Consider the following 21,368-nt stretch of genomic DNA (forward strand, 5'->3'; position numbering starts at 1 on the left):
ATGACTGAGAAAGATAGAGAGAGGAGAGAGTATAAAAGAGCAATCAGGAGACCCACTGCAAAGCACAGTACTCCTGCCTTGAACAGGCTGTGTAAAAAGGGGGTTAACATTTACACTAGTTAGATGCGTGGATCCGCATCTAACCCGGTGGACCCGGCGGATCGCGTGGGTTGAGCCCAAAAAATGAACATTTTGATTAATAACGGATGAATGGATGGAATGATATAATGAGCAACATAGTAATTAAATTCTCTAAAATTTTGTACATTATGTTTTGTTGCATAGGCACTGGGAGTTTATTCTAGAGCTAGATTTTATTTGGCTACCTGTTCATCTGATTACTTGTTAGGTTATATTGTGGGGATGACATTGGTGCTTTCATAAAATATTTACACAATGAGATTTTTGATAAATAATCATCAGTAATGACTAAGTGTGTAAAGGAAAATAAAAAAAATAGTCTGGTAAGTTCAGAAAATGATATCACTTCACTGTAATGCAGACAGAGACAAAAGACAACACTACAATATCCATATATTTCCCAGTCCTAAGCCGACACTACTGGTTTTTATTTGAAGTATTTTGGTGCTGTGAAATACTGTATATCATTATGGTAAAAATAAAAAATATTGTGATATAAATTTAAAATAATATTTCTAATCACAACTTTAGTTTCAATGAAATGATTTTTGATCAAATATTAATTGTCATCTCTGCTCTCTCACTGATGCTGGTGTTAGGTCCATTGCTTCAACTCAGTCCATCCAACCTGTTGAAACCCTTGATGTCCACATACAGTAACATTTGCTGCTCCCTTGCATCAACAGCGACTGGACAGGACAGGAGGAGGCAGCACCTTGGAAACATCTTGACTAATAAAGGACACTTTTATGGCAATGGCCTTTTCAAAACCTTGGACCTATGGACTGCAGTAGTAAGCCAGGGTATACCTGGGTTATGCAACTCACATTGTATAACCCAAACCGCCTGTTCAATATCAGTAATCTTAACCATCAAGATGATCTGTAAGTATCATACTGAGCAAAAAAAAAACTTCTTTAATGTTCACAATCTTTTTGGTCATTAAAGTATTACATCCAACTTTTGCCTTGTATGTATTTTTCATTGATGTTTTTAGTAGTGTAAGATAGTGTTATATAACCAAAAGTCTTCGGGTTTTTACCAAAACAGGCTAAGATACTTAATAAAATACTTTTTTTAACATGAAAGGTATGTTAAATATAAAAGAAATCTATGTAAAATTACATGTAAAAAACAAAAATGAACAGTTCATTGTTGCAATTTTAAACCCCCTACCGAGTTTTTCAACAATTTTTGACATTTTTTGAAAGATAAATCAAATGTTTTTATGTGTGGTATATCATTTTATTACATCAAATATGAATTAATATGCAAGTTTTTAATGTAAAATTATCTAATAAAAACCAACTAATAACAATACCTTTCTGCAATTTTAAGCCTTATTATTTGTATTATAACAATGTTAGACCTTATTTATAGCTCATTTCATTGTTTTTACACGGGTAAATATTCTTTATTAAATATTAAAAAGCCAAAAAAATATGGAAAATCTCATGTAAAATTAAAGCTATAAACTGTATTTTAACTATGGAAAATTACTGTATTTTTATGAGATAGTTATTTTACAGTATTTTACAGTATTTTTCTGGCGCCCCAGCTTTTTTTACAGTGTAGGTGCAGTTGTTAATGTAGTTATCTTATATGATGATTTTAGCTGATATGATGATTTTTGGGGCCAATATGATTAGAATTTTTAATATTTATTAAAAAACAAAACAAAAAACAACCCAGCGGCTCATTGGTTCATTTTTACGTATGGCACAAGACTGACCCATTCACACCTCCTCCTGTGCTGGCCCCACGCCTCCCTCTCTGTCCTTTCAGTATCAGTCTGAGCGGCACACCGGTGGACGAAGGAGGGAGACGTCCAAAATGGACAGACAGCAACATCAAACACGGAAGAAGAGAGGTGCGGTGAAGACAGAGCAGCAGGAGGAGATGCAGGAGTGCGGCAGAGAAGCCGAGGAGCACAGTGAGCAGGAGGAGAGTAGAGCCGAAGTGGAAGCAGGAGGTAGCAGGAAGGTAAAAAGTGACACTCAGGAAGTAACGTTAGGCTGTGTGTAAGGTGACTGCAAAGGAGGTGCTGTACGTTCAACCGATTGAGATAATAAAATAATAAAAAACTTATTGCAGTAATAAAAGGTGATTTTACAGGCTTAAGATTGATCTATAACAACACCAGATAAGGAGCAAGGTAAGGCATAAAAAAAAAGTTTCATCTCTGTCAGTCACCTAATGAGAGCAAAAAATATAATATATACTGTATAGAGAGCAAAAGGGTAACACTTACCATACTTTTGAATAATTTGCCACAAAGTTTCATTTTCACAATTTATGATCAGAATAATTAAATGATTTGTCAAAATATACATGAAGAATAACCCAATTAAATCAAAAACACAAACATTGTTTGGAATAAGTCAAAAGATGTCAAACATTTGTTTCTTCTGATGCTCCAGCAGGATCCAGAGACTCCGATCACCATTGTGATGTCATCAGAAATCCTCTTCAAGAAGGAGAAGCAGAGCAGCAGATCAATGATCCCTGGGCCTGCCTTCTCCTTTGTCAAGGTCTGACATGGAAAATAACTGAGGAACATACACAGGAATAAGCGAGCACACGTGTAGTTACACAAGTAACTACACACACAAATGCATAGATCAATAGCAAGTAGTAATTTTGTAAGAAGTCTTATTGATTGTGTTCTGAGAATTGAGAATATACAGTTTAACACACACACACACACATACACACACACACACACACACACACACACACAACACACACACACACACACACACACACACACACACACACACACCCTTTCCTTTTCAATGCAGTTATTCAGTCAGTTGTGTTTTGTAATGTCATGAATTTTGCTGTGTTCAGGCTCTGAAGGCAGCGAATGCTAAAATTAAGATGCGTTACCCTGAGAGTGAGGAGCTCTTTAAGGTCGTGCTCATCCCTGACAAACCAGACTTGAAAAAAAGAATCATCAAAGACAACAGTGAGTAATTGATACACCAAAACAATTTTTTATCAGCATCTTTATCATGTATTCAGGTACATATTGATAAGCAACCCATTTATTTAAATGATCATTTAAATAAGTAATTTGACTTACTTATTTGAACTGTTATGTATGTGTGACAGGGATGAGTGGGGTATATTTGTTTGACGACAATGCCACCTAGGGGTATATCACCCCCAGGAAGTTATTCTACACATGACAAAATCCAACTACACACTACAACTACTACTGCTGCGACATGACTTGATTTGTTGTTTGGCACCTTTGCCGCCAGTTTCGGCTGTTATGGTTGAATGTCTTTGCAAATCAAAGATCTATACAGTAACTACATAAAGATTGGGCAAAGGATGTTGAAGGAGCAGCAAAAAAACAAACACTTTTCAATGTGTTCAATTCATCGTGTCTGAGTCTCACTTTCCTAGCTGCCTCCTATAGAACGAGGTTCAATACGTTGTTGCAACGTACATAAAGAGATTCTGGACACTCTGCTTTCAGTGTCACTTGAACACCATTTAAACGCCCAGACATATTGGATGCACCGTTTAAACAATGTCCTTGAATACATTCCAGTGGTAAGATTACACAGAGAAAAATATCCTTGATGCGTGAAAACAGTGTTTCTGCTGATGAAACAGAACATTATTTGGGCAAATGATTGTTCATTGGGCTTCTCATTCTTTCTTGTTTGCAGATCTGGAGGACATAATTACTCTCTTGTTAGTGAGGGAAGAGGATCTCATAGGTGAATTACAGCGAAACAATATCCATCTATACCTGTCTGCTCCACCTGGGTTGAAGGTTCCAGATGCGATAAAAGCGGGTAAGTGTGAATAGAGTGGTAAACAAATGAGAGACCCTGCCTGTTATGGATTTTTTTTTAACATGTTCTACACCTTCAGCACTGATACCTTGAACAATTAAATTCATTCTGTATAGTGTAGTTGTACATGACCCTGTCTATTCATGTGAATTAATGTCCCTGCACCAGGCATTGCAGCTGCTGTCATGCAAACCCCTGAAAACATCACAGAAGTGCCGGAGACCCCGCTGCGTGTTGTCTTCGATGGTGACGCTGTCCTCTTCTCTGACGAGTCTGAGCGTGCTTTCAAGGAACGTGGACTGGAAGGGTTCTTGCAAAATGAGAGAGAAAAGGTCAACGTGCCAATGCCCAAAGTATGTGGATACTGATTTTCACTTTTTTCCACTATGATTATTATCTTTGTGTTATTGCAAAAATGAAAGTGTTACAGCAAAAATCATCATATAACATAAGTACATTAACAAAACAACAACAACAACAACAACAACTGCACTTATGATTAAAATGACCTATACCTACAGCACCTTTCTTTCTCTAAGAAAAAATCATTGGGTGGGTTCAGGCATTCAAGCTGCTGGCACAATATATATATTTGCATATGAATTTAATGTTCAGATAAACAATAAACTGGTGTTATTGCATAGCTTTAACCTACTGTCCTATTCACCCGTTGCTCTCTTCATTTCTACATTGTCAATACAGCAGTGTGATCATAATTATAGTCAAATGTCTTGCGATACTGTTAATAGGACTTTTTGTGTTAGAACAAACTTGAGTGGGAAAAAAGAAGCAAAAACAACAGCCACTTTGAATTATTAACATGTGCTGGTCCGTTAGAATACAAAGTTTTAGAATACTAGAAATGTGAATTATCATTATGTCTCAGTTTTCTTATTTATTTACTTTTGTTTTGTTTTCATCCAAGTTAAAATTGTCCACTTCTCTATTGCACTTCTAAAATAAATAAATGAATGTTTGGCCAGAAAGGGCTGTATGGGCTGCACACTGAGATCTGTTTGTAGTGGCTGCTTTTATCTTGTTCCAAGCTCTGAGGCAACTTGGATTGCCAAAGAGGAGATCGGGGTTGTGGAGGGAGCTGCGTCAGTTAATTGAGCAAATGGTGATGGCATGCAGTATTGGCGGAGTGAAAGTGAGAAGTGTCAGGTTACAGATTATACAGAAAGGACTTGTTGGATTACTAATATTAATTAAACCTACACATGGTGAGCAACCATGAACACAGAGTGGCTGTTAAGTGGACAGGAATCCTTTTTGAGCTTTTAATTATTTTATTTTTTATCATCATCTATAATGGTTGCATAATGAAGTGTTTGTTTGTTTATTTACTTCCCTGTCAGGGGTCTTTAAGTCTCAGTGAGAGTAGATCTAGATGAAAACTGCAAAGCACATTGAAGATCAGACACACTGTACATAATGGCTGAGCTAACAACGGTGCTTTGAGGAGCTCCACTGCTAAACGCTACTGATTTGGTCAGTAACAGTCAGCGCAGTTTCGCAGATTCGAAATCAGACACCTTCAAATCCGCCTGCCTACGTTAATATAGATAGACTACAAACTGGATATACTGTATTACAGTGGAGGGGGAAAGTTGGTCTTGAACTTTGGTTGAACACAGTTTAAAGCCTACATGTACTGCCAAATATTGACTGCATAGAGTCCTTTTTCACTCTCCTTTATACTCTCTTCTTCCACACAGGGACCATTTAAGGACTTCCTGGAGGCTTTAGGAAGGCTGCAGAAGAAATTTGAAGAAAAAAATTGCCCCGTTCGTACCTACCTGGTGACAGTTCGTGATGCAGGCAATGCAGGATATAGAGCCCTAAACACTCTGAAGACATGGGGTCTGGAGATTAATGAGGCTTACTTTTTGGGAGGGGCTCCCAAAGGCCCTGTGCTTAACATGATCCGCCCCCACATCTTTTTTGATGACCAGATACGTCATGTTCAGGGCGCAATGAAGGAGGGAGTGGTGGCAGGTCATGTGAAATACCAGTAGAGTATCTAAGCCATAGGGTCACAGGGTACAGCTAATGACCATTTTAACAATAAAAACTTTTTTTTTTGAGACACAATCATTAAATTGTATTACTTTACCTCTTGGGTTTTTTAATTTGGTGTTTTTTCTGGCTACTGCTTTCTGCATAAACTTTTCATTTGTGGATCTAGCATGTAGGTGGTGTTACTATGTACTGTCTGTGCCTGAGGTAGTTTTAATATAGCAAATTTAAGGCAACATGGGAAACAGCAGAATTCATCTGTCACACTTCATTCAGAGGCTTTCAGTCATCCTCTGCCAGCCCTACCCATTCCACTGACTGTCCTGTTGTTTCAGATCCTGCTCTGCAGGGCAGCCACTTTACCAGTCACCTGACTCCCACACACACCTGCTCACCTGTTCCCCATTTCCTCATTTGTATCTTGCCTAAGAAACCTTTGTGAACCATTCAAGATAGACCTGACCTTTGTCTGTGTCATAAACTCAGGCTATTGGCCTTGCCTCTGAATTGCTCACCCCCCTAGTGTGCTCTGATTGGTCAGGGGAGACGTCTATCAACAAGCTAGAGTCATTCAGAAAAGCTGTGAAAAAACAGGGAAGAACATTAAGTCTTATGCTCACATTTCTGTGTTTTAGTCAGGAGACTTTTGACATAATTTCAATTGGTGCTTCTAGCTGACTTCACACACACACACACACACACACACACACACACACACACACAGACACACACACGTTGCTGTTTCTCTCTAATTGAGATTCCAGTTTAAAAGATTTTCATAATGTAAATCAAAATAAAAGGTGTTGATTGTGAGGATACATAATATGTAGTTAAAAAAAAACAACTAATATCTTTTAGAAGCCAGCAACGCAGTTTAGTGTCAGCTATTCCAGAATCCAGCAATGCCTCTGCAATTTCTTCAGAAACTGCATCACCTAGTTGCATTTGGTATAGCAAATATGACAAGAGTAGAAAACAGCTGTAAATGGATCAGTCAGTCTGACTCATGTCTTTCAGCTAATCCAAAATGAAAACTTTTAACACTTTTACTGATGATAACAGGAAGAAAAGACAGAAATACTTAAGTATTGCTAAACCAGTTTAGTTCTGATCTGACTGCTCCTTCAAACTTGCACCAGGACAGACTTTAATCTTTACCAAGTCACTGAAGAAAATAATGTTTTGTCACTGCAGGCCATGGTGGTTCTATTAAATATTAATTGTATACAAAGTCTAAAATTACAGTAGGTAAGTCATTATAGTATTATGATATACCTGAGGGTTAAACCCTCCTTACTTTTTCTGTAAGGTCAGATAAAAAGACAATGAACCAGTTAACCCTTTCAAATGCATTTTATTTATTAATAATTCTTTCCTTATTTGAAAGTTGTATTACTTGACAATGTAAATGTGTTTTGTGGAAACAAAAAACAAAATATTATCTCAGTCCCCCTCACAATTCAAATGCACACAAGTTCTCTTCAGGAAGTTGTCTACTTCATTAACGTAATTTGTTTCTATTTGGCAAAAATAAATATATTCTTCCTAAGATTTAATTCCTTCATGACTTTCAGCTTGGTCTCAGATGAGCACAGCCAGCAGTCCTGCCACTGATCCTCCAGCACTAGCCACAGCTGCACTGGCAGTTGTTGACAGACCAGCCATACCTGCAGCGAGACAACACACGTTAAAGACTGTCCAGCAGATCATCAATGGATTTTTTGTCCCATCCTCACTGTTACATAATGTGACATTATTGTTTCTTATAGGTTCAAGTTTGATCAGATTACAAAGGATCTTGTGTAGTTTTTGTTGCACTTCAGGAAGAAGTGGATGAAAGTTTGAGGGTACATAATGCCCCTTTGATTATCATTCCAGCAATGGTTACGGTGTTTACCTGCTGACTGCAAAACAGCCACCGCACTTCCTGCTGCCACTCCACCTCCATTTGCAATAGCAGCAGACGACATCATGGTTGCAGCGTAGGACCCAGCTGCTATTCCAGCTGAGGTAAAACCTACGGCTCCCAGAACAATAGGAGCAGAGATCACTGCGCCGCCTGGACACAGACAAGAAGACAGAGAAAGATTGTTTAATACATTAGCTGATCTGAAATGTTAGCATGTTTAATGTCTTTTTGATGTGAAAAAGTGAACAGGTGATTCATAAAGGTTCTGTCTTACCTGCTCCAGCAGCAACGGCCATGTAGGTCACTGAAACACAAGATAAAAACAAGAATGAACATTGAAACTACAGCTCAGTGGCTTTATCAAAGATATTTGCTGTAATGACAATCAGACAATTATGGAAAGCAAGTGTTAACTATCAAAGAAATAAATCAATATTGTCAAAGGAACAGTTATACTCACAGAGTCCCATTTTCACGTAGACGGTGTGGTGTGTGCAGCAGCAGCAGCAGCCTTATATAGCAGGCTCAGCTGTTATTTATTGAGAAACGAAACTTTGATCAAATCAACAGAGGAGGGAGTTAGAGAGCACGTGTTTCCATCTCACCCAAATAAGTTCAAGTAATTAGCATTCCTGAGATGCTAAATCATTGTTATGATCGGAACATTACAGCCCCATCTTTGTTTAGGTTCAAGCAACAAAGCACTTTGGTTCAGGTTAGAGAAAGACCATGATATTGGTTAAATGTTAATAAACACATTGTGTCTCAAGTCAGTGCAGATTTTTTCTATATTAAACCAGACCTTGATCTTTCCCTTAACTTTAATCAAATGCTGCCAGTTGTGTTTACTGTAAATGTAATCTCATAGAGGCCAAGCTGACCATATGATCATAACATCTGTGGTTGGGGGACGTTTGCTGTGTGCCATGTATTACTATGTGTGTTACACCTGTAAGAATATGTTATCAATCAGCTGGTATCCAATCAGCTGATGAATGAACCAACAATGGCAAAGCATAAATGAAGCAGATGATGGGAGTGTAACTTACGTAAATGCTCTGCCCAAATTAGTAACGCTTTATAATTGGAACAGCAACTCCCCAACATGGTATTTTAATGTACCCCCAATGCCATCTCCACCTGTGGAGCACACGGTACACAATGGAGTACCAGTCTAACCAGCAGTACAACATAGTGTACTAAAGTCAAAAACAATGCAAAGGACAAAGTATAATAAGCACTACATACGTTTGATCCTCATTCCCTTTGTTGAATCATCTCACCATTTATGAAGCAAAAATCTCTGGCAGCATTCATCAAATAATATAATTATAACTTTATATGTTATATTGTAGCTACAGGGGTAGCTTTAAGGTGGATATTAGTCAGAAGAAACTGCTAATATTGCTAACAACAGTTGTTTTTTTACAGGATTACTGGATTTTACAATAATAAAAAATCTGAATGCGAATATTTTTTTCAGTAGAGCCATATGTTCACCAGCATTGATGTATTTGCATATGTCGAAAACAGAAAACTAAATCAAGAGGAGACAAGTTTAAGTACGAGAGGTTGAGGATTAAAGCATGAGTTACCATTCAGTGTTCTGTTGTTACGTTTATATATTATTACTCATTTATTATATGAAACATATTTCCAGTGAAAACTTGAAATGTGTGTAAATTCATGTGTCCTGTTAACAGTGTGGGAACAGTCTGTAGCAGGACTTTGACAGAAATGTCAGTCAAGTGTTTGATAAACACCACAGACATCAGAGAAATGGTCTAATCAACGATCTGAATCAGCTGTTTGTGCCTAACTGTACTCAGAGGTTGCCATGGAGATTTTAAGTAGTCGCTTGCAAAGAAATCCAACCAAATAATAATGTAATTGAGATTCCATTTCAAAATAGTTTTCAATGTAAACCAAATAAAAGATAGTGATTGTGAGGATATACAATATGTCGATTAAAAATAATCATATTTCTTTTATAAGCCAGCAACTCAGTTTGGTGTCAGCTTTTCCAGAAGCCAGCAATCCCTCTGCAATTTCCTCTGAAACTGTAGGTTTCTTGCATTTGGTATAGCAAATATGACAAGAGTAGAAAACAGCTGTTAATGGATCAGTCAGTCTGACTCATGTCTTTCAGCTAATCCAAAATGAAAACTTCCAACACCTTTACTGATGATAACAGGAAGAAAAGACAGAAATACTTAAGTATTGCTAAACCAGTTTAGTTCTGATCTGACTGCTCCTACAAACTTGCATCAGGAGAAATTTTCATCTTTACCAAGTCACTGAAGAAAATAATGTTTTGTCCCTGCAGGTCATGGTGGCTCTATTAAATATCAATTGTACACAAAGTGCAACATTAAGGTAGGTACTTAAATTTAGAAATCATAATATTATTATGATACACCTGAGGGTGAAAGCCTCATATTAATACTGTTTCTGTAAGGTCAGATAGATGAATACTTAACCTAAAAAAGACAATGAACCAGTTCAACCTTTCAAATGCATTTATTTAGGTTGCTTTTCTTTTCATAAAGTTTCACCATTCAGTGATGTAATATCTTCTCACACTTAAGGTAACTGCTCACAAGCACACTTTTCAGCTGTCTCAAACACAAAAATGCTGCTTTGTTATTTGCTTTATCAGAGTGACAGGATTTACAATTGTTTCCGTTTGATAAAAGTCAATTTATGAATCCATAAAGATTTTCAACGGATGAAGCTAGCCAGCCATCCCACTGCTGCTCCAGCACCGCTCACAGCTGCAGTGGTAGCCCCTGACACACCAGCTGCACCTACAGCGAAATTACACATATTTGAAGAGCAATACATTTGATTATGTTATCAAGCTACAAAGGAACTGAGAAGTCCTCATATTAAGTCAAAAAAGTGAATGAAACAGTGGCACTACTTTCATCACAGTATATACAGGTGCTGGTCAATAAATTAGAATATCATCAAAAAGTTGATTTATTTCAGTAATTCCATTCAAAAAGTGAAACTTGTATATTATATTCATTCATTACACACAGATTGATATATTTCAAGTGTTTATTTCTTTTAATTTTGATGATTATAACTGACAACTAATGAAAACCCCAAATTCAGTATCTCAGAAAATTTGAATATTGTGAAAAGGTTCAATACTGAAGACACCTGGTGCCACACTCTAATCAGCTAATTAACTCAAAACACCTGCAAAGGCCTTTAAATGGTCTCTCAGTCTAGTTCTGCAGGCTACACAATCATGGGGAAGACTGCTGACTTGACAGTTGTCCAAAAGACGACCATTGACACCTTGCACAAGGAGCGCAAGATACAAAAGGTCATTGCTAAAGAGGCTGGCTGTTCACAGAGCTCTGTGTCCAAGCACATTAATAGAGAGGCGAAGGGAAGGAAAAGATGTGGTAGAAAAAAGTGTACAAGCAATAGGGATAACCGCACCCTGGAGAGGACTGTGAAAAAAAAACCATTCAAAAATGTGGGGGAGATTCACAAAGAGTGGACTGCAGCTGGAGTCAGAGCTTCAAGAACCACCACGCACAGGCGTACGCAAGACATGGGTTTCAGCTGTCGCATTCCTTGTGTCAAGCCACTCTTGAACAAGAGACAGATAAAAACAAAATAAAATATCTACTTGTGGTCTTTACCTATTGATTGGAAAAGGGCCACCACACTTCCTGCTGCCACTCCACCTCCGTTAGCAACTGCAGCAGCCGACATCATGTTAGCAGCAATGGAGCTTGCTGCTATTCCGGCTGAGGTGAATCCTGCGGCGCCGAGAACTAAAGGAGCTGAGGCCACAGCACCGGCTGCACATGCTGCAAACAGATAAGACCCCAGCACAGAGGGAGCATGCACGATTTAGAAAAAAATGCATTAACTTTTACAGATTAGCGGTTTTTAAATTCAGCTGAAAATAGTGAAGTCCATCGTAATGTCTTACCTGCTCCTACAACTGCACCTGCAACTGAAACACAAGAGAGGAACAAACATTAATATCTGGTTATAGCTCAGTTCACTACATGTTTACTTTTGTATAGGGAAGACTCTTTGGGAGCTGATGCTTATCTGTTTTACTATAACGACTCCGGACATTGCCTGCGTCTCTACACTGTCATTAAAAAACTGAAACATGCTACATACGGTATAAGTTTTAATTTTCAACGAGATGTGTCTGTCTCAAAGGTACAGTGGTACTCACCAGGATTCATGTTTGTCTCTGTTCCCTGCTGTTTTTCTCTGTTCTGACTGACGAGCCTTGAGCTGGACTTTGTTATATACAGGATGTGAAGTGGGCTGAATTGTATTTGTTTTGTGAAGGTGTGTTTCTTGAGAAACGAAACTATGCAATCTGTTACAATCTGACCAAAAGAGGGCGACAGAGAGAGACCAGCTTTATCCACGTGACTCTGTTGTGACTGGTAAAGAAAGACAGGAAGATGAAGCCCAGTACAGTATTAAACATTTCTGAGATGGTAAGTCATCACTGCAGCTGGAACATCAGAGGAAAACAATAGATTGGCGACTGAATGAATGTGAACATGAATGGTTGTTTGTCTCTATATGTCAGCCCTGTGGTTGGATTGGACCTGTGTGCTGATAGATAGATAGATAGATAGATAGATAGATAGATAGATAGATAGATAGATAGATAGATAGATAGATAGATCTTAATTTAAAACAATGAACCAGTAAAAAACCTTTCAAATGCATTTTATTTATGAATTATTTTTCATTATTTGAATGTTCTTGACAATGTAAATGTGTTTTGTAGAAACAAAAAACTAAACATTATCTCAGTCCCCCTCACAATTCAAATGCACACAAGTTCTCCTTCAATAGGTTATTTACTTCATTGACATTATTCAGTAAATATATATTTATATATTTACTTCCTTATTTTTAATTCCTTCATGACTTTCAGCTTGGTCTCAGATGAGCACAGCCAGCAGTCCTGCCACTGATCCTCCAGCACTAGCCACAGCTGCACTGGCAGTTGTTGACAGACCAGCCATACCTGCAGCGAGACAACACACGTTAAAGACTGTCCAGCAGATCATCAATGGATTTTTTGTCCCATCCTCACTGTTACATAATGTGACATTATTGTTTCTTATAGGTTCAAGTTTGATCAGATTACAAAGGATCTTGTGTAGTTTTTGTTGCACTTCAGGAAGAAGTGGATGAAAGTTTGAGGGTACATAATGCCCCTTTGATTATCATTCCAGCAATGGTTACGGTGTTTACCTGCTGACTGCAAAACAGCCACCGCACTTCCTGCTGCCACTCCACCTCCATTTGCAATAGCAGCAGACGACATCATGGTTGCAGCGTAGGACCCAGCTGCTATTCCAGCTGAGGTAAAACCTACGGCTCCCAGAACAATAGGAGCAGAGATCACTGCGCCGCCTGGACACAGACAAGAAGACAGAGAAAGATTGTTTAATACATTAGCTGATCTGAAATGTTAGCATGTTTAATGTCTTTTTGATGTGAAAAAGTGAACAGGTGATTCATAAAGGTTCTGTCTTACCTGCTCCAGCAGCAACGGCCATGTAGGTCACTGAAACACAAGATAAAAACAAGAATGAACATTGAAACTACAGCTCAGTGGCTTTATCAAAGATATTTGCTGTAATGAAAATCAGACAATTATGGAAAGCAAGTGTTAACTATCAAAGAAATAAATCAATATTGTCAAAGGAACAGTTATACTCACAGAGTCCCATTTTCACGTAGACGGTGTGGTGTGTGCAGCAGCAGCAGCAGCAGCCTTATATAGCAGGCTCAGCTGTTATTTATTGAGAAACGAAACTTTGATCAAATCAACAGAGGAGGGAGTTAGAGAGCACGTGTTTCCATCTCACCCAAATAAGTTCAAGTAATTAGCATTCCTGAGATGCTAAATCATTGTTATGATCGGAACATTACAGCCCCATCTTTGTTTAGGTTCAAGCAACAAAGCACTTTGGTTCAGGTTAGAGAAAGACCATGATATTGGTTAAATGTTAATAAACACATTGTGTCTCAAGTCAATGCAGATTTTTTCTATATTAAACCAGACCTTGATCTTTCCCTTAACTTTAATCAAATGCTGCCAGTTGTGTTTACTGTAAATGTAATCTCATAGAGGCCAAGCTGACCATATGATCATAACATCTGTGGTTGGGGGACGTTTGCTGTGTGCCATGTATTACTATGTGTGTTACACCTGTAAGAATATGTTATCAATCAGCTGGTATCCAATCAGCTGATGAATGAACCAACAATGGCAAAGCATAAATGAAGCAGATGATGGGAGTGTAACTTACGTAAATGCTCTGCCCAAATTAGTAACGCTTTATAATTGGAACAGCAACTCCCCAACATGGTATTTTAATGTACCCCCAATGCCATCTCCACCTGTGGAGCACACGGTACACAATGGAGTACCAGTCTAACCAGCAGTACAACATAGTGTACTAAAGTCAAAAACAATGCAAAGGACAAAGTATAATAAGCACTACATACGTTTGATCCTCATTCCCTTTGTTGAATCATCTCACCATTTATGAAGCAAAAATCTCTGGCAGCATTCATCAAATAATATAATTATAACTTTATATGTTATATTGTAGCTACAGGGGTAGCTTTAAGGTGGATATTAGTCAGAAGAAACTGCTAATATTGCTAACAACAGTTGTTTTTTTACAGGATTACTGGATTTTACAATAATAAAAAATCTGAATGCGAATATTTTTTTCAGTAGAGCCATATGTTCACCAGCATTGATGTATTTGCATATGTCGAAAACAGAAAACTAAATCAAGAGGAGACAAGTTTAAGTACGAGAGGTTGAGGATTAAAGCATGAGTTACCATTCAGTGTTCTGTTGTTACGTTTATATATTATTACTCATTTATTATATGAAACATATTTCCAGTGAAAACTTGAAATGTGTGTAAATTCATGTGTCCTGTTAACAGTGTGGGAACAGTCTGTAGCAGGACTTTGACAGAAATGTCAGTCAAGTGTTTGATAAACACCACAGACATCAGAGAAATGGTCTAATCAACGATCTGAATCAGCTTTTTGTGCCTAACTGTACTCAGAGGTTGCCATGGAGATTTTAAGTAGTCGCTTGCAAAGAAATCCAACCAAATAATAATGTAATTGAGATTCCATTTCAAAATAGTTTTCAATGTAAACCAAATAAAAGATAGTGATTGTGAGGATATACAATATGTCGATTAAAAATAATCATATTTCTTTTATAAGCCAGCAACTCAGTTTGGTGTCAGCTTTTCCAGAAGCCAGCAATCCCTCTGCAATTTCCTCTGAAACTGTAGGTTTCTTGCATTTGGTATAGCAAATATGACAAGAGTAGAAAACAGCTGTTAATGGATCAGTCAGTCTGACTCATGTCTTTCAGCTAATCCAAAATGAAAACTTTCAACACCTTTACTGATGATAACAGGAAGAAAAGACAGAAATACTTAAGTATTGCTAAACCAGTTTAGTTCTGATCTGACTGCTCCTACAAACTTGCATCAGGAGAAATTTTCATCTTTACCAAGTCACTGAAGAAAATAATGTTTTGTCCCTGCAGGTCATGGTGGCTCTATTAAATATCAATTGTACACAAAGTGCAACATTAAGGTAGGTACTTAAATTTAGAAATCATAATATTATTATGATACACCTGAGGGTGAAAGCCTCATATTAATACTGTTTCTGTAAGGTCAGATAGATGAATACTTAACCTAAAAAAGACAATGAACCAGTTCAACCTTTCAAATGCATTTATTTAGGTTGCTTTTCTTTTCATAAAGTTTCACCATTCAGTGATGTAATATCTTCTCACACTTAAGGTAACTGCTCACAAGCACACTTTTCAGCTGTCTCAAACACAAAAATGCTGCTTTGTTATTTGCTTTATCAGAGTGACAGGATTTACAATTGTTTCCGTTTGACAAAAGTCAATTTATGAATCCATAAAGATTTTCAACGGATGAAGCTAGCCAGCCATCCCACTGCTGCTCCAGCACCGCTCACAGCTGCAGTGGTAGCCCCTGACACACCAGCTGCACCTACAGCGAAATTACACATATTTGAAGAGCAATACATTTGATTATGTTATCAAGATACAAAGGAACTGAGAAGTCCTCATATTAAGTCAAAAAAGTGGATGAAACAGTGGCACTACTTTCATCACAGTATATACAGTAGTAATATTATTGTATCTAAAGACGAAAGTATTTTGTTCAGTCTTGTAATTATCTACCAAAGGATACAGATAAAACCAAAATAAAATATCTACTTGTGGTCTTTACCTATTGATTGGAAAACGGCCACCACACTTCCTGCTGCCACTCCACCTCCGTTAGCAACTGCAGCAGCCGACATCATGTTAGCAGCAATGGAACTTGCTGCTATTCCGGCTGAGGTGAATCCTGCGGCGACGAGAACTAAAGGAGCAGAGGCCACAGCACCGGCTGCACATGCTGCAAACAGATAAGACCCCAGCACAGAGGGAGCATGCACGATTTAGAAAAAAATGCATTAACTTTTACAGATTAGCGGTTTTTAAATTCAGCTGAAAATAGTGAAGTCCATCGTAATGTCTTACCTGCTCCTACAACTGCACCTGTCACTGAAACACAAGAGAGGAACAAACATTAATATCTGGTTATAGCTCAGTTCACTACATGTTTACTTTTGTATAGGGAAGACTCTTTGGATGCTCATCTGTTTTACTATAACGACACTGGAAAATCACCTGCGTCTCTACACTGTCATTAAAAAACTGAAACAAGTTTTAATTTTCAACGAGATGTGTCTGTCTCAAAGGTACAGTGGTACTCACCAGGGTCCATGTTTTTCTCTGTTCTGTTCACTGCTGTTTTTCTCTGTTCTGACTGACGAGCCTTGAGCTGGACTTTGTTATATACAGGATGTGAAGTGGGCTGAATTGTATTTGTTTTGTGAAGGTGTGTTTCTTGAGAAACGAAACTATGCAATCTGTTACAATCTGACCAAAAGAGGGCGACAGAGAGAGACCAGCTTTATCCACGCGACTCTGTTGTGACTGGTAAAGAAAGACAGGAAGATGAAGCCCAGTACAGTATTAAACATTTCTGAGATGGTAAGTCATCACTGCAGCTGGAACATCAGAGGAAAACAATAGATTGGCGACTGAATGAATGTGAACATGAATGGTTGTTTGTCTCTATATGTCAGCCCTGTGGTTGGATTGGACCTGTGTGCTGATAGATAGATAGATAGATAGATAGATAGATAGATAGATAGATAGATAGATAGATAGATAGATAGATAGATAGATAGATAGATCTTAATTTAAAACAATGAACCAGTAAAAAACCTTTCAAATGCTTTTTATTTATGAATTATTTTTCATTATTTGAATGTTCTTGACAATGTAAATGTGTTTTGTAGAAACAAAAAACTAAACATTATCTCAGTCCCCCTCACAATTCAAATGCACACAAGTTCTCCTTCAATAGGTTATTTACTTCATTGACATTATTCAGTAAATATATATTTATATATATAACTGCACTTCCTGCTGCCACTCCACCTCCATTTGCAATAGCAGCAGACGACATCATGGTTGCAGCGTAGGACCCAGCTGCTATTCCAGCTGAGGTAAAACCTACGGCTCCCAGAACAATAGGAGCAGAGATCACTGCGCCGCCTGGACACAGACAAGAAGACAGAGAAAGATTGTTTAATACATTAGCTGATCTGAAATGTTAGCATGTTTAATGTCTTTTTGATGTGAAAAAGTGAACAGGTGATTCATAAAGGTTCTGTCTTACCTGCTCCAGCAGCAACGGCCATGTAGGTCACTGAAACACAAGATAAAAACAAGAATGAACATTGAAACTACAGCTCAGTGGCTTTATCAAAGATGTTTCCTGTAATGACAATCAGACAATTATAGAAAGCAAGTGTTAACTATCAAAGAAATAAATCAATATTGTCAAAGGAACAGTTATACTCACAGAGTCCCATTTTCACTCAGAGCAGCCAACACAAAAAGGGTGTGGTGTATCCGGTACAATAACTATTGTTGCAGTATGAGAGCAGCAGCAGCAGCTCAGATGCTTCTGAGCCTTATGTAAGAGGTTCAACTGTGATTTCTTGAGAAACGAAACTTTGTTAGCATCTGAACAATAGAGGGCACCACAGAGAACTTGTTTCCATTTCACCCATATAAACTTAAGTAAATAACATTCCTGAGATGCAGTCATAATTATGATTGGAAAATTAGAAGGAAAACAAAAGACAGAAATCATAAAATATGATTGACCCTAATTTGAACCCATAGATCTAATGACCAGATGCTTACATCTTAAAGCCCCTATTTAAAAGATGAACTGTGAAAGCACCATGATGCAATACTAAACTCTCATCAGTAGAGGGTGGTATTCCCCTGCTATATCGAAGGTGACAGTGGCAGCAAACCCTCCTTAGTTTTAACTCCCTTTTGTCAGTGTTGTGTAAGATTGAAAGTGAAAGGTTATCATCTGTTTACAGAGAGAGGGAGAAAGAGAGCAAATCTTTGGTGTTCAAGTTGTCAAAAGCAAGCAATTTTTAAATGTGATGAAAAATGTATAATAAATAAATAATTTTGCTGGAATACTGATTTAGAAGATCTTTTACAGTTCACCGCTCTGCAGTTCCCCTCAGCTCCAATTATTTCATTATTGAATAATGGGCAATTTGATCATCAGCTCAATTTTCCTTAATTTCAGTATAGTTGTGTCAAAAGAGAAAAATTATACCTGCATCTGTAAAATCAAACTTTGGCACACTGAAATAAAATGCTGTATGTCATGAAGAAACTGAGAAGAGTAATTTCAACTACACTGGACAAATCTGTTGCATTTATGACTGATTGACTTCTGTGAAAATTTTATTCTTTCAGTTTGTATATTTTTCACTGCTATTCATGACAACATCAAGGCAAATTCCTTGCACCTGAAAACCTACTTAGTTATAAACCCGTTTCTGATTTTCTAATTTTATTGACTGATTTGGAACATAGATTTAAAGTTCTCTCACATAGCTTGATTCAGTCTTTTATTCATTCACTGACTTTCTTTCTGGTGAACATCATGGAAATATTTACAGACAACACAATGAACCAGGATCTTCTACTGTTTATACAGATTTATTTCACACTTCAAATGTTTGAGATCATGAGGCTCCCGTTATTTTTTGTCTTTCTTGCCCCCGAATGCTTTTATGCCGATGAGGCTAGTCAGCCATCCCACTGCTCCTCCAGCGCCGGCAACAGCTGCAGTGGCGCCCCCTGACAGACCAACCGCACCTACAGTGAGATATACACACATTTCCCAACAGAACATCAGTGGGTTATTTAAAGTTTTCGAGCCACAGAGAAGCTGAGAAAACCTTGTCCTCAAGCCAAAAGAGTAAATCAAACATGGCACTATTGTCATGACTCAGCAGTAGTATCATTACATTGTACCGAAACAATTTGACTGTTCTTCCAACAAAAATCATCTCATCATTAAATGCAACAATTCAAACCATCTTAAAATACCTGCTGATTGTAAAACAGCCACCAGACTTCCTGCTGCAATTCCACCTCCGTTAGCAATAGCAGCAGACGACATCATGGATGCAGCGAAGGACCCAGCTGCTATTCCAGCTGAGGTGAAACCTACGGCCCCCAGGACTACAGGGGCCAGGGCCACAGCACCCACTGCACATTGACAAGAACACAGTAGAGGACACTTTGTTTCTGATGGCAGTGTGCTGATTTATGAGATCATGCACGATATAGGCTTAGCATGTAGGCTAAATGGTTTTTATACAATAATGTGTGTTAAAAATCATTACTGAAATTAAACTCGGGTATTCCCATAAAATGTTACCAAGGTCCTACCTCCTCCTACCACGGTGGTAGTCGTCCCTGGAACATAAAATGCAAACAGAAATTAACATTTTGAGCTCATCTGGCTGAATCAAAGACATTTGATCTGGTTACCAACATCTTTTTATGACAAAAACATTTAAGTGAAAGTATCTTTGGTAAGAAACAAACTCGCAAGGGCCCATGTGTTTTTTCCTGGTCTTACAAGTCTGAGACTGGGCAAATTGTCCGCCATGTAACAGCCGAACCGGGAAACATATCAAGTCAATCGTGTTGCTGCACTGATGCAAGTGCACAGTTGAGGTTCATGACAGTTAGCTCACTAGCAAAAGCTGTCAACCCAATTGTCTGGGTGAAATGATCATCAAATCAAACACTTGTGTGATGGATCAACTTTATTCAAACATCTGACGTACTGTAAACTGAAGAAAAAAAAGTGTTTTGGGCAAAGATGATCTTTTTAATGCAAAATAACCGTGTACACACACACACACACACACACACAATATTTTATCATTATTTATATTTATACACATATATGAGACTTACCTATAATGACTTTGGTTAAGGTACTGAGAGAGGAAGCTTCTTTTTCTTCTTTTTCTCTGTCATCCTTTTCTTTTTCTTCTTTTTCTTCTTCTTCATCCACTTCTTTTTCATCTCCTTCCAGTATTATGTTGTCGTATTCTTCTTCTTTTTCCCATTTTAAGGGGAATGGATTTGCTACAATATAGCGTGTTAAAAATTATTTGAGATTGCGAACTCATGAAAATCATATAAAAAGGTTTTCCAAAGTCTTACCTGCTCCTGGCTCAATGGCGGCAGCTGTCCCCAAGAGACACAAGATAGAAACAGAAATTACTATTTACAGCGCGTCTGTCTGAATCAACGACATTTGCTATGGTTACAGTCATAATAATTTTTTTTAATGCTGAAAACATAATAATATAAACTTTTAGACAGTATATGGATGAGATACAGTAGCCTAGGTGGATGTTTATCTAATATGAAAAGAACATCAAAGACGTATCATTGTAGTTTTAAAGAAACTGAAACCTTCAAAACAAATCTAAAGTCATTATTTGAGTTACAGGGAAAACATTTTATACCATCATGTGCTTTCATTGGGATGGCAGAAACTATCTCAGGCCAGTACCCAACTTTAACCAACAAATAATGAAAGTCATGGGCACACAGCATACACACCACTCTAACTGTAGATATCATGCAAATTGCGAATATTAAATATTTAATCGGGGCGTCGTTTCGATGCGCTCCGGAAACTCTGGACTTACGCTTTCAAAGAAAGCAGAAAAACTGAAAGAACAGTGATACTCACATATGCCCATGTTGTTTTTCCTCGTCTGAAGAAATTGAAACTGCGCAGAGATTCTGAGAAACGCAACCTCTCCTCTGCCTTTCTCTTCCCATGTATTGGTTCTTCTTCTTCTTCTTTTATTTATTTTTTCGTGGCAAACAGCGTTAAGGTGAATTACCGCCACCTACAGTGTTGGAGTGTGGATAAAATAAAATAACACAATAAAATAAAATGAAAAATATTATTATTATT

At 37.8% G+C, this 21,368-nt stretch overlaps 5 protein-coding genes across 9 annotated transcripts; 1 reads left to right on the plus strand and 4 right to left on the minus strand.

The window, feature by feature from the left end:
• Window positions 1–1,826: 1,826 nt before the first annotated feature.
• On the plus strand, window positions 1,827–7,198 carry LOC130179799 (cytosolic 5'-nucleotidase 1A-like). 4 transcript variants are annotated; one of them, XM_056392859.1, is made up of 7 exons: window positions 1,994–2,167; window positions 2,257–2,296; window positions 2,562–2,672; window positions 2,992–3,109; window positions 3,825–3,953; window positions 4,122–4,306; window positions 5,672–7,198. In XM_056392859.1, the coding sequence occupies exons 3-7, from the start codon at window positions 2,592–2,594 to the stop codon at window positions 5,969–5,971; spliced, it is 813 nt and encodes a 270-aa protein (XP_056248834.1). In that variant the 5' UTR covers window positions 1,994–2,167; window positions 2,257–2,296; window positions 2,562–2,591; the 3' UTR covers window positions 5,972–7,198. The 4 variants fall into 4 exon arrangements, with proteins under 4 accessions (XP_056248831.1, XP_056248832.1, XP_056248834.1 ...); XM_056392856.1 differs by lacking the exon at window positions 2,257–2,296 and having other exon boundaries at window positions 1,827–2,124; XM_056392857.1 differs by lacking the exon at window positions 2,257–2,296 and having other exon boundaries at window positions 1,827–2,124; window positions 2,565–2,672.
• A 112-nt stretch (window positions 7,199–7,310) lies between these two features.
• Window positions 7,311–8,423, minus strand: LOC130179804 (interferon alpha-inducible protein 27-like protein 2A). Its single transcript, XM_056392865.1, has 4 exons — window positions 8,342–8,423; window positions 8,156–8,185; window positions 7,870–8,031; window positions 7,311–7,639 (listed from the first exon to the last, which is right to left on the minus strand). The coding sequence occupies exons 1-4, from the start codon at window positions 8,349–8,351 to the stop codon at window positions 7,554–7,556; spliced, it is 288 nt and encodes a 95-aa protein (XP_056248840.1). The 5' UTR covers window positions 8,352–8,423; the 3' UTR covers window positions 7,311–7,553.
• Window positions 8,424–10,382: 1,959 nt separating this feature from the next.
• Window positions 10,383–16,863, minus strand: LOC130179801 (interferon alpha-inducible protein 27-like protein 2A). 2 transcript variants are annotated; one of them, XM_056392863.1, is made up of 4 exons: window positions 16,742–16,863; window positions 11,840–11,863; window positions 11,544–11,714; window positions 10,383–10,688 (listed from the first exon to the last, which is right to left on the minus strand). In XM_056392863.1, the coding sequence occupies exons 1-4, from the start codon at window positions 16,749–16,751 to the stop codon at window positions 10,603–10,605; spliced, it is 291 nt and encodes a 96-aa protein (XP_056248838.1). In that variant the 5' UTR covers window positions 16,752–16,863; the 3' UTR covers window positions 10,383–10,602. The 2 variants fall into 2 exon arrangements, with proteins under 2 accessions (XP_056248838.1, XP_056248837.1); XM_056392862.1 differs by lacking the exon at window positions 16,742–16,863 and adding an exon at window positions 12,098–12,232.
• LOC130179803 (interferon alpha-inducible protein 27-like protein 2A) lies at window positions 12,594–13,739 on the minus strand. Its single transcript, XM_056392864.1, has 4 exons — window positions 13,616–13,739; window positions 13,430–13,459; window positions 13,144–13,305; window positions 12,594–12,913 (listed from the first exon to the last, which is right to left on the minus strand). Exons 1-4 carry the CDS (start codon window positions 13,623–13,625, stop codon window positions 12,828–12,830), a joined length of 288 nt encoding a protein of 95 aa, XP_056248839.1. The 5' UTR covers window positions 13,626–13,739; the 3' UTR covers window positions 12,594–12,827.
• A 77-nt stretch (window positions 16,864–16,940) lies between the features above and the next one.
• On the minus strand, window positions 16,941–21,147 carry LOC130180401 (interferon alpha-inducible protein 27-like protein 2B). Its single transcript, XM_056393903.1, has 7 exons — window positions 21,138–21,147; window positions 20,600–20,623; window positions 19,811–19,837; window positions 19,466–19,627; window positions 17,715–17,744; window positions 17,456–17,590; window positions 16,941–16,963 (listed from the first exon to the last, which is right to left on the minus strand). Exons 1-7 carry the CDS (start codon window positions 21,145–21,147, stop codon window positions 16,941–16,943), a joined length of 411 nt encoding a protein of 136 aa, XP_056249878.1.
• Window positions 21,148–21,368: the final 221 nt, after the last annotated feature.

Source organism: Seriola aureovittata, chromosome 13, assembly GCF_021018895.1.
Source record: "Seriola aureovittata isolate HTS-2021-v1 ecotype China chromosome 13, ASM2101889v1, whole genome shotgun sequence".
Lineage (NCBI taxonomy): Eukaryota > Metazoa > Chordata > Actinopteri > Carangiformes > Carangidae > Seriola > Seriola aureovittata.

Bases quoted from the DNA above. Each gene is read 5' to 3' on its own strand.
- LOC130179799 (XM_056392856.1), top strand. From the start codon at position 1,975: ATGGACAGACAGCAACATCAAACACGGAAGAAGAGAGGTGCGGTGAAG. The intron at 2,125-2,561 runs GTAAAAAGTGAC...CTGATGCTCCAG, and splicing joins AAGCAGGAGGTAGCAGGAAG to CAGGATCCAGAGACTCCGAT. The intron at 3,110-3,824 runs GTGAGTAATTGA...TCTTGTTTGCAG, and splicing joins AAGAATCATCAAAGACAACA to ATCTGGAGGACATAATTACT.
- LOC130180401 (XM_056393903.1), bottom strand. The intron at 19,628-19,810 runs GTAGGACCTTGG...GTCAATGTGCAG, and splicing joins TACCACCGTGGTAGGAGGAG to TGGGTGCTGTGGCCCTGGCC. The intron at 16,964-17,455 runs GTGCAGTTATAT...TTTCTTTACCAG, and splicing joins AGGTGGAGTGGCAGCAGGAA to TCACAACAGAGTCGCGTGGA.
- LOC130179804 (XM_056392865.1), bottom strand. The intron at 8,032-8,155 runs GTAAGACAGAAC...GTCTGTGTCCAG, and splicing joins GGCCGTTGCTGCTGGAGCAG to GCGGCGCAGTGATCTCTGCT. The intron at 7,640-7,869 runs GTAAACACCGTA...GTCTCGCTGCAG, and splicing joins GGCTGTTTTGCAGTCAGCAG to GTATGGCTGGTCTGTCAACA.
- LOC130179801 (XM_056392863.1), bottom strand. The intron at 11,715-11,839 runs GTAAGACATTAC...ATCTGTTTGCAG, and splicing joins AGGTGCAGTTGTAGGAGCAG to CATGTGCAGCCGGTGCTGTG. The intron at 10,689-11,543 runs GTAAAGACCACA...ATTTCGCTGTAG, and splicing joins GGCCCTTTTCCAATCAATAG to GTGCAGCTGGTGTGTCAGGG.
- LOC130179803 (XM_056392864.1), bottom strand. The intron at 13,306-13,429 runs GTAAGACAGAAC...GTCTGTGTCCAG, and splicing joins GGCCGTTGCTGCTGGAGCAG to GCGGCGCAGTGATCTCTGCT. The intron at 12,914-13,143 runs GTAAACACCGTA...GTCTCGCTGCAG, and splicing joins GGCTGTTTTGCAGTCAGCAG to GTATGGCTGGTCTGTCAACA.